Below are 18,205 nucleotides of genomic sequence, written 5' to 3' on the forward strand. Positions count from 1 at the left end.
AAAAACAGGTGTCGGGTGATTCAACCTAATGTAAAAATTCTATTGTATCCATTTAAATTTTTCACAAAACAGTATATACGGACGGGTATAAACTTACCAAAGGTAAGGATATATAAAATGTTTTAATGCAAGCTTTTATATCAGTTAATCGGCGTCGTAATTTAAACATGATACGGAAGATATATAAACATAATAGAACCCGTGGGACATTTCAAAAGACCATAGATGCAACCTACCCAGGGATTCTTTTAGGTCTTTAGTGATACCTGACCCGCGGTGATACCCGAGTATTCGTTGGTATTGCGTGCTCAGTGACGACTATTGTCCGCTTCAATGATGAAGGTGCCCTATCAATGACACATAAAATTCTCATCTCGTATCAAAACTGCTTGTGAAACCACGTGGAACGAGATTACAATAGAGAAGGAGAATATTGTTACGGCATTAAAACTTTATTAAAGTCCAACCTGAATTTATTAATGTATTATATCTCTGTCCTGTTTGTTAGTGGTGTTGTATGCTGGAGGCTTCGGTCACATTAATAAGGTAGGAAGGCTAAAACAATCTTGGTTAAATTTTATCATGTCATCTCGAAAAGTTATAATAATGTTTAAAGTTGTTTATATATTTACATTTTATTTGTTTTTAAACTTTGAACACTGATTATATTATCTATTCATTGAGATATTTTATTATCATATTTGGTTGTAATTTGGAAAATTTAACTTATATGCTCATATAACACTTGAGTGGTCAAAGAGGTGTACACGGTTAACCGGAATTTATTTAAAATCAGCATGCATGTTGATGTAAAAATGAAAAACAATAAGTTTTAGTCGCATCTTTTCTAAAAAAGTGGTAAGTGCGTTGCTGTTGTCACCATTTCAAATATAGAAAATGAGCATACATGTGCAACTAATGTACACGGATTAACTTTTCTTTTGACTCAAGATTACAGACATGGTATTTATCAACTTTATCTGACTTGTATCTTGATTTCTATACAAAGTTTTATATTTTACCCAAAGTTAAACCAGCAACACTTGTTTGCGTTGTTGTAATATCTGCATAAATCTTTTGTGGTTGTAACTGTTAAATGCATGTCTATATAAGGCGAAGGTTTTAATACAAATAACCGGCTTGTCTGAAACAAGTTGCTTCGAATAACTTTTTAGTTAAAAGATTAAATTAAACGAATCATCTCGACTAACTTCTGTTACAACCCATTATACTTTAACAAATAAAGAAACAACAGCCAAACTTTAATCAGTAAGAAAAATTTGGATCAGAAGGCAAATTGATTGCTTAACTTAAATGAATAAATGCTGATCGTCGATGTTTCAATATATTTTTTTTTATCCAAACAGAGAACTCACTTTAAACAGGTTTTTTTCTGAGTCGGTAAAAACCTGCATAATATCAAATATACTGTCCAGTTCGTGTCAAATCGTTTCTTCAAACTTCTGTTATGCATTTCTTATCATAATGTAAGTTAATTTGATTTTATTATCATATTAATTGAGTAACGAATAATGAACTAACTCATTAAGATAATTGCTTGTATGTATAAATAGGTAATGAGCTTTGACCGGTGGTTATAGAAAGGGTTTTGTTCGTAGTATGTGTCAAAATTGGTTCCACTAACAAACCACTATACAGATGGCACTTTATCAATTATTCTTTTATTCTCTCATTTTCATTGTTTTCTTCTGTTGTATAAGTCTATACATTTCTAAAGGGATTATAGGTAACATACGGGGTAAATCTGATAATGAGGAAAATAGATAAAAAGCTTACAATGTACTTCAACTAATGACCACTGACAGATGAATATAGAAGAATACAGCAATGGCCGGATTGACCTGTCGAGAACAAAACAAATCTTTCATGTCTCAGTCGGAATCAAGTTAATACGCCAGGAATTGAACAAATCTGGGATAATTAGTGGAATCAGTTTTTTGCTTGAGGAAAGAAACATCCCACTGATAATTAGACATAGCTTTAGCTATTGTTAGGTCGGGTATTAAATTGCTCTCCTGGTGATTTAGGTTTTGTTCGATTCGCTCTGTCGCCGGGTTATGTGAATGGTCAGAAGAAATCGTTGTCAAACAAGTTTATTAAATGGTCATTTAAAGATTTTGTCAATCAAATGTTGAGAAAGGACATTATAATTGGTAGAATGAATGATTCAGGACGAGGGGGAAATTCTCATTTTGAATGACCGGGTCATTTAATGATGGAGACTTCACGGTATTAAACACATTAGCACTAATGTGTTTATATTTGGTGGCAGCAAATGCTGGTGTTTTTATTTTATTCAAAATTTTGTTATTTTTCGTTCACAGTTTGGATAGAATTTAAATGTTTATGTTAACTTAACTTCTGTATGTCATATTCATTTGAAACTCAGATTTCAACTATATAAAGTTGAACTTTACCGCACAAGATGCGTTACCTTGCTTCAAGATGTGTTTCTTGTTCATTTAAAGTTTATTAGTTGACAATTCTTGTCATGTTACTTTGGCTTATAAAATCGGCTTTCATTCGACTGACGCTTTACTTATTTTTATGAAAAGACGGTGGTAAGGCATGTAATCCTTATGGGTCTCTGTTTTAATGAATATCGTTCAACCTGTGTTTCAATTCTATACTTATATGACTTTAGAGACTGATATGGCCATTTTGGTGGCATTATAATTTTTTTTTTTTTTGTAATATAGTGACTTCATAACTTTTAACAAATGGTCGTTGAAGTTTTTGTCATGATTATTATTTTTTCAATCATGTTTGACTCAAATGTTAATTTCGTATCATATCTCAATCATAATAATAACCACTGCCTAGTTTTTATAAGTGAATGATAAATTGTCCGTTGTTTATCATTGTCAGCAAATTGTGTTAATAGGTTATTTTATCAAATTTGAGAACATGCAGTTATGTTTGGGCCAATTATAAATATATTACTTTGTTAACCTTTTCAGAAATATAAATGTTGAATAATATTTTTTGATAAAATTGAGAATGGAAATGGGGTATGTGTTAGAACACCGACCAAAGAGTTTAATGTTTAACATGTTTAATAGATACTACGAGATGAGGCACATTACCAGCGTTAAAAACCCCATGATAGAACTAATTACCATTCAAAGTGCATAGAAAAAATAGAAATGTAAAGTCATGATCTGTTAAATTGAATTTTTTCAATTCAAATTTGTTCCCTCTCCATGGGACATTGGTTTTCAAGGCATTATGCGTTTTGCGATTCAGTACGCCCATTTTCGGTATAATGACCGTAAATTCATTATTAAAAAAATAATTTATTCGTGTGCGTTGAGGAAATTTCATCCCTTTTTAATTATTTTTAATAGTAAAAATATTACATTTAACTTTCACAATTCATATTTTTAGAATATGTATGATTGAATAATTTGTCGTAGACCATGATCAATCTTAAAAATTCCTTAAATTACATTTGAATGAAATGTAATTTGATGTAGAATATATTTATTAAATTACTCAGTCGACAAGTTGATCTTCAATTACTATATATAGGTTGTATAAGATAGGGCAATCCATCAAAATTTGTCTTAATTTTATGACTAGATAAAATATCTCAAAAATGTGTCTTTTTCACATGTTACATAACGTTTGTCAACACTTTGGCCATTTGAAATTAATCACAAACTGTTGACTAGTAATTACATGTACGTGTTTAAAAAATAAGACAAGTTCAAAGCTTTGTCTGGATATGTTGTATTTTTTTTTATCATTGTTGTCAGTTTCGTACATAAGAACAACGGACATTTCTAGTTAAGCAAGGACTTTGGAATTTCCTCAAAGGTTTGATAAAATTCTTAACATTTTTTAATCTTTTTATTTCCTCGTGTTATTTTTACCTTTTATTTTCTGTCGAGATTGTTTAAAACTGGTCGATTAAATTTTGTAGTTGTACATGAAATTTGATATCAAAACGGTACACATAAGAGATTGAGAAATTAGAAATTAAAGTAATTTCAGAGTATGCAAATATTTTACTGATTTGATTATTATCCTATTATAATAGAACTCTCCAAGTTTCTCTAATACTTTTATAAAGTAAAATGAGGGGGAAATTTACTTCAGTGATTGTTTGCATGTAGTAATGTATTAAAGTAAGTTGAAAATAATGTGTTTTGTTTAGTTTCGGATAACTGTATACTGTAGCATAAGATTCTTCTCCGTCCTGGTAGTGATGCTGGCAAATAAGAACCAGTCTCATTATTTTTAAATTACCAAAATCTGTACAAAATTAACATTTGTACCGTAGTAGTAGTAATCTATTTGAATATGTGAGCCAAGGCTCTGTGTTGAAGACCGTACATTGACCTATAATGGTTTACTTTTTTAAATTGTTATTTCGATGGAGAGTTGTCTCATGGGCACTCACACCACATCTTCCTATATCTATTCCTTTTATATCTCAATCGGTGACTGGCTATAGATCGGTCTTTGATGTTTCAATCGGATTGGTGTCGCATATGTTTTATACGTGTAACATAATGTATTGAAGTACCATCATATGTAAAAATAACTTATCGATCATAAACATAAAAATCAAATTTGGTGTCGAACATTTTTACCCTTTTTGGCTGAAATACGGTCATCATGAAAGCGGATCTTTATATACATTTTTTACGAATTGAAAAGATCACGTATACCTTTTACTTTAAGAATTGATGCTATATAGGAAAATGATGTCATGAAAAGTTAAACCTGTTACATTATTAAAATACGAGTTCTATTTCTGGGATTTTTAATTGTTCTTGTATACCTCTACCCTTTTCAACATTTGGTGTTCCTCTACATTCTTTCAAGCTTCAAGACATATGATAAAGGTTTATATTCTGCAAAAAAGTATCTACACAACCAATGTTCATAGCTGATTCAGAGGGTGGTAGAATTTTCTGTTTTGGTTTAACGCGTTTGACCTACTTTTGTTGCTTCAGAGATCGAATCAGCCTAAGACCAACAAGCATCATAAACTGCGTGGAACTTATTAACGACTTTGAAGATACGAAGACGATTTTTTTTCGTTTCCTAATTTTTGTTTGCATGTGCTTTGTCTCTAAATATATAACCGCTGCAAAAAAATCCGGGACATAGATTCTTCGTCTTTTCTGTTCAGGTTTTACATAAACATTTTAACTGTCCTTGTTTAAGTATTCATGGTATGGTGTAAACGATGAAGAATTGTGGTAATAAAAAACAGGTGCATGTTTTATATTGCCTAGCGTAATTGTACTAGGCTATCGAAGAAAGGTGTCATATTTTAATTATTATAATTTATAAAATTAGTCTACATACATGTATTGTAAGTACATGTGTCCTGGTTTATATAGATAACGTATTAAAACTAATTTGTCTGAGCTTCAGGGCCCTTTGTTTATGTATAGCTAAAAGTAAATATTTCCGTGTACCTAAATCAACTTGAAAGAATTTTATTTTAAATTGGCGAAATACCAGGGCTGTTAATTTTGCTGCCAAAATCAGCTTTAGTTGGACTTGACAAAACACATGTGTCTCGTTTTGATAAAAAGTAATGGCAAATGTTTGTTGATTTTTTATTCGTAGTTTCGTCATAAGCAAGTTCGAAAACTTTCTCATTTGAATGGTGCTAAATGAAACTGCAACTGGAGAGGCCGTCCTCATTGGTCGAGCTGCATTGATACGGAAAAAAGAAACATTTAACTGTATACTTAAAAAAAAACATGTTTACCCATATGCTTACAGGCAGTTTGTAATTATTCCTAATTAAGCATATATGGCATCTGAAATTAATTATTTAATGTAGACACATAATTACATCAAAACTATTAATCATCTGACAAGCGATAAATTCAAAATATAGAATGACTTGAAATTGTTACACAATTCCATCGCTCTTGGTCATACGTGTAGGTGTCCAGAAACAACAGTTTTGATTGGCTGCTAAAATGAGCATGGTAAATTGTTCAATCGGTTATATAACAGTGTGTCTATGAAGGATGCTTATTAGTTAGATAATAGACTAAATCACATATATAACTTTGGCATAGAAAATAAAATAATAAATAACCGAAGTCGCGTACTGGTGGAAATCGAAAAAGATATAGATAAGAAAATGGCAGTAAATACCAAAATTCTCAAAGACTTCGGTTGGACGGGTTTCCAATCTTGAAGGATTACTGCAAGGGTATGTTACATTATCTCCAAACCAGTTATTGCCTTGTATAAAAGTTCAAATGTTTGGTTCAGTTTGCTGACAATATATGGCTACCATCACTATTAATAGATTTAGAAGCGTAACCCATATGGTAAAAAGTCGGTAGCTTCAAGTCACATTTTTTTCTACAGATGATTTTTCATTGCTGTTCTAACCAAAGTATTCAATTAAGTTGATGCTAACTTTTTAAAGGCAGTTTTTATTTCATTGCGTTTATTCTTGTCTTGATGCACAAGTATTAAATTTGATTCTTTATAATGAAGTTTTAATCTGATAACAACAGATTGCGTGATTATTAATAATGGTATGCAAAGTTTTTCAATTTTTGGAACCATAAAATTAAATTTGATATGATGCAGCTTGTCGTATAAAACTTGCTTCTAGGCACGTATATAGAAAACACTCTAGTTGATTGTCTGTTGAACAAATCGTGCACACCTGTAATAAATTCCACGACTTTATAATAAAAGCAAAAAAAGGTTGTTATATTTTTCTTACATTAAAGTGTCACACTATCAAATTTGCATAGGATGAATAAAAAAAACAAAATAATGAATATTAAAAATTAATGTGAAATGTCGACAAAACACGGCATGGAGATTGGACTTACATTTTGAAAACTTACGTGTACTTGAAATAAGAGAAGATAGTATGTATCTTGATAGGCTTCTGAAATCGCGACCTTGCATGACCTTTCGTGATAAAAAATATTTTTGTCATTTTAATCGCTCAATAGGTTTGATATCAGAAATAAATAAAGTGTCGGATTACAAGAATTTGTCGTGTTACAGTCTATATTGTTTCTTCCTGAATGAACACTTTGTTGGGATGAGTTCCGCTTTAAGCTAGGGTCGTGCGAAAAAAAGGTTTTTTTAATTTGTGATTGTATACATACATACCTATAATTCTTATTCTTCAGTATTCTATGTTATTTGAAAAATGTCAATGTCCCATTTTGTACGTTTCTATATTAAACAAGAAACTGAATAGGAAACAACAAAATCAACTGAAACATTTCAGACATGTATAATAATAAAGAGATCTTTTACATACAATTCAGTGAAATGTTTGGTAGAGGACGTCCCTTATGTTGTTATAACTTGTGTCCAATCCCTTTTGCTACTTTTGCAAATAAAATATCTTAAACCTAAACTAACAGAAAGTTACATTGCGCGATGAAAAGCTAAGAAGTACGACTTTTTCAAGTACAAAGGGACGAAAACGCTGATAACTAATAATATAATGCACACTAGTGATAGCATTTAACAGCACTAAAATATCTTTAAAACAAGTCTCTTTTAATAATTGTTGTTTTTGTTAGTTCTTAAAAATTAACCTATCACTACAAATCGAGTTCGCCGTAACATATCTTCGCGTGTTCATCTACTTTCTTGAAGGGACTCGTGTCCTCCGACTTTTTTCGATGTTTATTGAAAGATTTGTTTTGATTATAATATTAGGAAAAGATTTTCAATTGAATAGTTAAATATTTAGTAAGTAAAGTCATTGATTATTGACACAAGACTTAAGTGGACAAATAAAGTAGACAATGGATTAAACAAAATGGTATGGTGTAGTGTTGATTTAACAGGACTTGTATTTACCTACAGGCAAACCGTTTCCCTATCTATAGCACCTTTTAAAAACTCATAATAGGATTAAAGTCGCTTTTGATGACATTTAAATATTAAAATAAAACAAATAAAAATGAACATCTTGTCTTTTTGAAAAATTCAATTATATAACATTTCAAAAGATGGCGAAAAAACGGGGAAAAAATATTAAAAATTGTATTTTTAAAATACTTTCTTAAAAATAATTATTTTAAAAAGCGTTTATATTATTGATGTTAAAATATATGTCCTTGCTTTAAAGAATACATTTGATGTTACAACTTGTGTTACTTGACTTATTCAAAAATAAGCAAACAAAACATGACTTAATGTAAAAAGAAAATAAAATGTTCTCTGGAATTGAAATCGTAATTTTATTAGCTTTTAATTTTATGCAATATGTTTGAAAGATGACGGATATTAACATGAAATGGTTGGGTGAAGTGATGTAATTTTGTCTAGTCCAATAGCCTATCATATGTTTCAATTGACTCGTAAACTAATTTGTTTACAGGTTTTGAAGTATTTACCTCGAGATATTGCTTCTATTTCCGCAAAATCATCATTAATATTAAAATGTCGAGATCTTTCTTTACCAATAAAAAATTGACAATGCATCATAAACGTATTCCCTGTACAAAAAATGCATTAACTATGAACAGGTAAATGATTGACAGCTGACAATGAAGGAATCCCGCAGGGACATTACTTTTGATCGCATTGTCAGTTTTACATAATATATAAATTCACAGTATGTAGTTTTTATTTCGACTGGACTAATTTGTTCGAAATTTTCTGTTCTTTAGTTCAATTGTCTACCTTCAACACGCCGAATAGCAGGCGGCGTAGTACCTGAATTGAATTTAATAACCCTGGATCGATTTTATATGGACATTGTAGGTTGCTTTTTATTCGAGACATGCGCATTGGAAATGTTGACGTATTAGAAACTTAAAAGCATTATTATTAAATATCTAAATCCGATATGAATTGGTTTTAGTACAGATTTATATTCACATGGAGTATAACAACGGTCATTATAATATATTAAACTGTAAAAATATTTTTACTTGCAGTTCTCGTGGATAAAGACCTTTCGAACGAAGTTTAGTTCAACGATGGTGTGAAGATCAAAACATGGTAGATGACATGTGATGTGACAATGTTCACCGCGATGATCAACCCGACAACCGAACTGTTGTTTGTCACAGAGAATATTTGACACTCGTTACAAACACTAATTAAGGAATTATTAGCAGATAAAGCTTTCAAATCATACAGACAAAGTGTGAAAAACAGCAGAGCAACTTTTTAAGCATATAAACACGGAAACTTTTCTTGTTGGATCATTTTGGATATGAATGTACAATGATGCACATGGAAAATTTGTTTGTAGGATTTTAAGGAAAGATAAAACCTTGTGTATTTGAGACGGAATCAAAAAGTTAAGTGAAAGTTACAACGAATATTAGTGTATGGACATATGAAAACTTCACTAGTGAGGACTTAGTAGAAATATTTAGAGAAACATATTTTTTTAGAAAAAAAATACTCTGAAGTACTGTATACCAGACAATACAGGAAAGAAAACTAATCAAGATAGCTTATGTGAACTTAAAATTGGATTTGTATAGTGTTATGCGGAGATCTCTAGCCATAACAATGACGGGTATCGCTTTTACATTTGGTGTTTTTGTTGGACTTTTAATTCAGCTTCCCGTGATAACATTACCCACGAATGACCCCCGAGATGGAGTCAATTTACAGATTGGACATTTGATAGATGGCCAAATTGAATTGAATAATGTATTGGACACATCAAATACACAAGATGACAAAGGAAAAATTGTTGATCAGTTTCAACCTGCCGGCCATAGAAAACAACTTTCAATCAGTAATCCTCTAAGTAGCTTGAGACCCTCTCGACACGGTGTTGTATTTGCAAGAAACAATGGAACATCGGATTATATTGAACCTAATACTCTTCAAACCGGTCGAATTATTAATCATTACCAAGATCAAAAGCAAAGTAAAGGCTCTTTACACCAAGATGGATTAACTAAGGATACGCAAGGAAAAATTACGAACGCTGACCTTAATGTGGTTTCGCCAGAAAATGTTATTTCTGAAATTTTCTGGACAAAAAATGTAGAAGATATGTGTCCATCAGGATTTAACAATGGAGATCACACATCATGGAAAGACAAAGTGAATTCTGTGAAAATCGTGAAAATGGGAGAAGGATGTGGAAGGATGCAAAATAGGATGTTAACTTTTCGTGACGCAAGCAAAGCATGTGCACGATATCGTCTCAACACAGACCAAATGCAAGGAGAAATATACTCTTATTATCTTAGCAAATTATTAAAAATTGCAAATGTGCCACCATCTTCATTAAAACTTTTAGATTCTAAAAGTGACCAATGGCTATCTGTCCGGCCTGAAATTGCAAACGCACAGTGGCCAGACGATAGAGTAATTATAGTTACAAAATGGATAGATAATCTCAAACCGTCTTTCATTCCTCTCGAATTTCGAGGGGAGGACAAAAACTTATATCCGAGCACAGAGCTTGGACAGAAATCCAAAGATTCTTTATGTGATTTAATGCAGTGGTCGGATTTAGTTATTTTCGATTATTTGACAGCTAATTTAGACAGGGTAGTTAATAATATGTTCAACAAACAATGGAACGACCAAATGATGAACAGTCCCGCACATAATTTAGAGAGAAGTACTTCCGGTGCTTTAATATTTCTAGACAATGAATCTGGATTGTTCCATGGATATCGTCTGCTAGAAAAATATTCATCATATCATAAATCTTTATTAAATTCATTATGTGTTTTTCGAAAATCGACGGCGTCCGAAATCGAACGTCTGCATCTTTCTGGTAGTATAGGTGACGAACTTCATAAACTATTTACAGACAATGAACAATTTCATAGATATATACCAAAAATTCCACGCAAAAATATACAAGTTTTGCAGCAGAGAGTAGATGATATTTATAATCAAATTCAGAGATGCAGGACGAAGTTTTCATGAAATTAGAATTTTGTTTCCATATACATTCTTGCCAGATTAATTTTGTTGTTTTCGCCCCTTCTAAAGGGAATTTTGTTTTGTATTCATGTTTGTTTGTTTGTTATATACTAAATGTGCTACGTTTTTCATTGAAATATTTAATATTTTCAAATTCCATTATTTCATCATTTACATTTATTAAAATTATTTTTTATATATAGATCTTTTATTTTCTCTTTACAGTTGATACCTGTAAAATATAAAATTGAGATACCTCTAAAAGCATGATTTATAGTGAAATTGTGCAATGGCGTAAAAGTTACTCCTCCGAAATTAATGGACCCATTTTTTGGTTGTTACTGCAAATAGATGCATTAAAATGTTTATAAATTATTTTTTTTTAATTGATAAATAGTAGCTTAAATTTTTCTTGTAACAAAAGGTGTTTTTGTTTTGTTCCATTTAAGTTTTCTTTTATAAATGTTTCACCACGGTTTTCCTAATTTATTTCTAAAGTCACACATTGCATGTTGATAAACATTTTAATCCTAATTTTATATTCAAAGTCATAATTGTACAACTATTCGTAATACCCTTTTAAAAGTGATTTATTCTTCCATGCTATTAATTTCTAAACATGGTACAAATAGTTCTTTTTTTAAAAACAGGTGTTGAAAATTGGCTCTAGTAGTATAATGAATAAATATGATGATATATGACTTGATCACTTTTATAAAAGTAATGATAAAAAAACTAGAAAACTTTGATATTTCTTAAATTTATTTGGTAAACGATCAAAATTTTTGTTAATTAAACTGTCAGATTTATTTTGACACTAATTCTCAAAATTGTTAATTGTTATCTGAAAACTACATGTACTTTCAAGTAATACTTTAATGATTCTTATTGTCTTTTTATATATAACAATAAGTAGGGTTTTCTTACAGAGGAAACCTAAATCTGAAGATTCAATAATTTATTAAATTCATTAATTTATTAAAAAAATATACAGTTGAAATTTTTTTCAAAACATAATATACTTTTTTTATTGTTTTTATTTTTCAAACTGCACTAGTAAATATGTAACAATTCTTTTTTTTTAAATCACCTTTTAAAAAACCAATAATCTTGAATACGCTCACTTTCTCTTTTTTCATTCTTATATTCCGTTGCCTAGCTTTCCTTTTTTTTCTGAATATTTATCAATATATAAATCTTACATGTAGAAGGTGTGTAAATCTAGACAAGATAACATTTATACATGCTAGTACAGTGACAGGTTGAGATGAACACTTAAAACTATGTACTGTTGATTCATTTATTTTCGTGGGTACAAATTTTTGTGGTTCTATAGGAAAAATGTATGTTCGTGGATAATTAATTTCATGGTTTTGCGAAAGTCTGCATACAAACATACAGACCGTTTCTCATTCGAACATTTAAATTCGTGGTTCACCTTTCCTCGCAATTTCCACGAAAATTGGTATCCTAACGAGGACTTTTTGGTGCACTCAACACTTCTGCAGGTTCTTGTAAGGACATTTAAAATTTTGTACATGCATAATACTAAAATTTTAAAATATTTAATAATTACACATTAAGCGTAATTCGTATAGTTTTCTAAAACAAACCTCTCTAATGGTAATCTCAGTAAAACAAAACACAGCAAATTGTAAAAGCAATCGAGCATCAAGTTCGTTGAAATGTTGATATATCCAAACTCTTGAGGCGAGTATTCATGACAAATGCAGTCTTTGGTATTTTGTCGTATACTGGAGATAGTTTTAACTGCATTATTGGTAAATAATAATGCAACTGAATATAGTTCACACAAAAAGATAAAGAAACTTGTCTTAAAAAGAAGCACTGAAAGCAAAATTTTTTGATGTGCCGGAGACTGCCATAACATGAATTGGTCACACTCTGGGTTATATTTGTACTGAGCACAAGCATGTTCGTATTGCGCTATGTTTTCTTCCCTCTTTGGATTCCATAGAAAACGAATATAGTATACCTGTAAAAGGAACTGAGGTACTGAATATAAAAAAAGAAGATGTGGTATGATTGCCAATGAGACAACTCTCTGAGTCTGTACAAGAGACCAAAATGACACAGAAATTAACAATTATAGGTGATCGTATAGAAAATACTCAGTTATACTTAATCATGCTACTGTACTTTGGTTGACATTGACTGTACTAGTAGATTGAATTAGCTCTTTTCCTTATAATACCGTGTCTGAATTTCTGAACTATTGTGCACGAGGGTACATGACAAGCGAATTATTTCGGAAACACCCAAAAACATTATCTGCTTTTCATGTTGACAATAACTTTTTAATTTTGCGTAATTGATATTTGAAATTTGAATTGATTTTAGATAAAATGTTCACCTTCTTCAATTTAATGTGATGACCTTTTAGTTATAAAAGAAAGATTCGACATAGATTAGCATGAAACAACAAAAAATACAGATCGTGCGTCAAAGAAACCAGTGTTTGTCATCCTGGGTATCGTACATCCATGGAATTTTACACGACAAACACGACGGACGTCACTATGGAACATGAGCTGCTGGTATTTCCGGACCACCTAAATAAACCAACAGTTTTGATTGGAGTCATGTTCTTGTTTCTATCTTCACTTTTCTACTCCTGGTTTTGCTGAATATTGTTTACATGTTATTCTATTTTTGTATTGGCCATGGTGTAACTGTTTATCTGTCTTTGATTTGTGGTTTTTGATTGGTTAGTTGCATGTTTGGTTGATTCTATAAAGTTACACTCAATTACAGTTTTTATCTTTAGTATGTTGTTCCAAATTAGTGGTCTACGTTGTTTTTCGTATAGTTTGGCTTGGTTCGTTGAATGCAATGCACATGGCAATTCAACATAATTGAAATAGTTTACTCTATAAAGTCATAAAAACAATATCATGAATTACCAAATAACCTAGGCAACACCACACCGTACACCAATCAACAACATTCGAAAATTCTACATTAAAGAAAAGCCAAAATAACAACCAATACAATAAATAGAACATGTTCCCGATAGCCTGGCTTGATACATTCATAAGCAAAAAAATATGGGGTTAATATAAAAAAGAAGATGTGGTATGATTGCCAATGAAACAGCTGTCCACAAAAGACCAAAATGACACAGACTATAACAACTATAGGTAACCGTACGGCCTTCAACAATGAGCAAAGCCCATACTGCATAGTCAGCTATAAAAGGCCCCGATGAGACAATGTAAAACAATTCAAACGAGAAAACTAACGGCCTTATTTGTGTAAAAAAATGAAGCCTGTTTCCCATTCTTGCAGATACGATGAATTTGGTCACCGATTTGGTGAATGAATAAAAGAAGATTGGCATAAACTTCATTGGAACAGCAACCATAAAACGTCAAGATAAACATAAACAATAGAGCTACATGTGTCAATACAATATATTGTATATTCATTTAACTAATCATACTTTGCATTTATATTTATTTTGTCTACGATGTACCGCTCTAGTCGTTTCTTCAAAGAAAGGGCATGCAAGAGATTCTGTACATGTTGACTACGTTTCCAAACATATACATCCGTCAATGCATTCCTTGTGTACCGTACAAACAATGACACAAATAACAGAAATGACACATATGGTGACTGTTCACAACCCAACGACACAATAAAATCTACATAAACAGTTTCCGATGTGCACGAACTTATAAAGCTTAGGTTAACAACAAATACACGAAAAAGAAATAAAAAAACACCTAAATAACTATATAATCGAACAAATAAACCAAAAGGGAAAAATTAAGACTAAGGTACATGTAGTTTACCGATGTTGAAATCTCATAATTTGATTAAGTAGACAAACCAAGATCACAAACAAAAATTGAAGGAACTTCAAACACACACTTGGTCAAAATGTCACCTTGGAAAAATGACACAACCGATAAAATTAAAAGACCAAGACGATTATTTGGACAACTTAAGATTCAACTTTGTACTTGTATGACTTTATACATATTTTGATATGAGCGTCACTGATGAGTCTTATGTAAACGAAACGCGCGTCTGGCGTACTAAATTATAATCCTGGTACTTTTGATAACTATTAAGATCTCAGATTGCAGTAACACTTGCTAGTAAGTTGAGACTGACAGATTCGGGATGGTTGTCGTTAAACTGGTATATTGTTGTTTTAATCGTTTATCATCGCAACTTTGTTTGGGCAGCCTTTGTTTCAGTAAGGAGCACACCAACACCTGTTAATAAAGTCTGTAAATTGTGCATATGCACATGCGAAGCATATCAATTGAGACATGTAAACGCCATTCAATAGGACAGAGGACATGTTACGACTGCGAAATGGGAAGTTGGCGATTGAAAAGTTAAAATCATCTGTCTGTACATATCGAACAGAAGGCCAAGATATGTAGAAGAGATTCTAATTTCGTTATATCATTAATCTTAAGTAACATATGAAAACGGCCAAACGGTAAATTTTGTTTGATGAAGTTGAAACAAAGACTAAATGAACACGCGATCAATGTGATTACATAGACTATATATAAAACACTCAAAGACTCACAGATATACAGTCACGTGACTGTAATGGTAGTAAATCAAAGATAACTCCAAATAGGAAAACCCAAGAAATATATTTATTTACAGGGAGCAACTTGTAAATGTTAATAAAAAATAAAATGACCAATTAAAAGGCAAACTGTCTTAAGGTTATCTCTATTTGAAAGAGCGGGTTAGCTTGTGGTTAATGTCCGTGTATTGGAGAGATTCCATATAAAACAATTTAAAACATAACATAATGTAGCGACTAAACCAGGTAACAAAACACATGTTTGATAATTGGATGTCGAAGTGTATAGATAAAGCTTGTGATCGGATTCAATGGGTCATTTAAAACAATGTGCTGTAATTCATTTAAGTTTAGTTGAATAACGAGGCAGCCATCTTGGATATCAATTTATGTTATCAGGACACATTTATCTTTCTAGATTGTTATCAACGTTTAAAAGCGGTAGACTTCCGACCATTATAACAATTGTTTTCGCACTCGTAGCAACTTAACTTGCGTGACGAAAAATGATAAAGTTAATGATATCGAAGAAACGTTGTAACACAAATAGACTGACTTTATAACAAACTATAAATTATGTATTATGATCCCGATCACATATTTTTTTGTTTTGTGTTTTGCTTTCGTTTGGTCACGTACAAGTTGTGTCGCAATCTCGTCTCAGTACGAGTGTATGAAAAAATAACCCGAATAATGCAGTCCCTCCCCGCAGTAAATATCGCCTGCTTGCGAATCTATGTTGCCTTCATAGACCTACTGAGTATAACAACTGCATTGTTTAAGTAGAGAAAAGATATACGATGAACATATATTAACTTACACACGGCGAATAGTTCAATACCTTATTAAAAGCACATCAAGAGATGTAGGTTTGTTTTCTTTTCTGTCTGTTTTTCTCGGTAGTATTTGAAATGTTAATATGCACATCTTTGGTATTTTTCCGACGTAGTCGGTATAGTTTCGGTTTGTGCCCTTTGAACTTAAGGACGCTTAACTATGGCAACAGAATACGCATGCTCGAAAATCCTTTCTGTGATTGGACAAAATGCTGTCATGGTGGGTGATTTGGTTGTGTTTGAAAAAACGTCGCGTTAATTAAAGGCAGTTGCTATTTGTCCGGCTAGCCGGACGAATAGTACCAGAACTATTTGTCCGGCCAATACAATGCGCATGTCATTACAATATTTGTGTGTGCGTGTAATAGTATCTTCAGCAGCACCAGGGGGTAGCACATGTTTGTAATCTTTAGTGTTAGGGCCTAATCTTGTTATTGGTAATTGAAATTGTTGTTTTCTTCATACAAGTATATATATAGTCCAATGTGGATAACGAATAATTAAAAAAAAAAATCATATATATCCCATATTTTTTGTTCATGTTATATACTGAGAAGAGAGAAGAAATATTTTGTAAAACAAACTTGGGTAGTGATTGACTCGTGCATTTTATGTTAACCATGTTTACGTAAAGGATTTTGCCTTGCTCGACCTCTTGACATAAAGTTATCCATATTTTTAGTGAAAGGCGAGAGACCCCACTTTTTATAATCCTATTTCTAACATCCCCCGGCTTCAAGTTTGTAGCCTCAATCACCCCCCCCCCCCTATATACCACTTCGATGGCTACTTGCAAGATTCATTTTTGGAATATAACTGAGCTAGATTTCATTCAGTTAGACATGCAATGGTAAAGGCCTTTCTCAGCTACTCTTGCTTTGAGCATCTTTTTCACCATTTACACAGCTGTAGCGAGTCGAATAATTTTGTAAAACAATGGTTCTCCGATCAATTATGTTTTATTTCCCATTTTCGTTGTGATTTTAATTTTTTAGAGTCCCCTTTATAAGATTATATCATTCTTGGAAGTTCATAATATCGTGTTCCATTGTCAAATTCCGAAAACTTTATCACAAATATTGATATCGCCGTCTTCTGTCATGATCTTAAAATTGAAAATCAGTGATCAGATTACACGCGCCCCTTTGGTGCAACTGAAGATAATATTACACGCACTTCCGAACGCACATTATATGACATGCGCATTACAATGGCCGGACAAATAGCCCTGACACTATTCGTCCGGCTAGCCGGACAAATAGCCACTCCGTTAATTAAATCGTGATGGAAAGCAAGTGAAAAACTATAAATATTTGAACTAGATCTTACAAAGATTTATATTTTTATTAAAATAATTGTTTCTCCAATAGCTCTTTGTATCCATGACAGCTGTTTATTCGGGACAATTATATAATTTTTAATGTAAACTTTGTTGTACGAACGCACATGACTTTTAGAACGCACTTACGCATGTGAGATTTCCGCGTGTTTTTTTTTTTAAACATATACTCAAATTTAAATAGGTCGGATATCTTTTTTAAAGATAGTTCTTGTTTAAAATGTGTTTCAATTTATATTTTAACGAAGCCATTTCGAGGTCAATCTACTAGCAAATAAGTTGTGACCAGACCATTTTCATCAGCTAGGAGTCGACTATAGCCCTTTTTGAAAGGCTAATGCTTGTTTGTGACTGTTATCAATCTCCGCATGGGTCGTTGGTGTTTTATCGACTGATTGGTGATGACTTGAATGGTCAGATGACGAAGCTTGATTGGTGATGACTTGAATGGTCAGATGACGGAAGCTTTATTGGTGATGACTTGAATGGTCAGATGACGGAAGCTTGATTGGTGATGACTTGAATGGTCAGATGACAGAAGCTTTTTATACT

The 18,205-nt window shown here is 31.8% G+C and overlaps 1 protein-coding gene across 6 annotated transcripts in view; it reads left to right on the top strand.

Moving 5' to 3' along the window:
• The window catches only part of LOC134687252 (four-jointed box protein 1-like), a 46,789-nt gene extending 35,692 nt beyond the window's left edge, over window positions 1-11,097 (top strand). For 2 of the 6 annotated variants that reach the window (XM_063547394.1, XM_063547392.1), the window contains exon 3: window positions 8,931-11,097. In XM_063547394.1, the coding sequence (XP_063403464.1) occupies window positions 9,493-10,902 (1,410 nt within the window). In that variant the 5' untranslated portion in view covers window positions 8,931-9,492 and the 3' untranslated portion in view covers window positions 10,903-11,097. Of the gene's footprint in view, window positions 1-359; window positions 547-3,703; window positions 3,841-6,192; window positions 6,212-8,628; window positions 8,751-8,930 lie in introns of those variants that run through there. The other 4 variants (XM_063547390.1, XM_063547393.1, XM_063547396.1 and 1 more) reach the window with 4 other exon arrangements.
• Window positions 11,098-18,205: the final 7,108 nt, after the last annotated feature.

This window comes from Mytilus trossulus, chromosome 10 (assembly GCF_036588685.1).
Source record: "Mytilus trossulus isolate FHL-02 chromosome 10, PNRI_Mtr1.1.1.hap1, whole genome shotgun sequence".
NCBI classification, from domain to species: Eukaryota; Metazoa; Mollusca; class Bivalvia; order Mytilida; family Mytilidae; genus Mytilus; species Mytilus trossulus.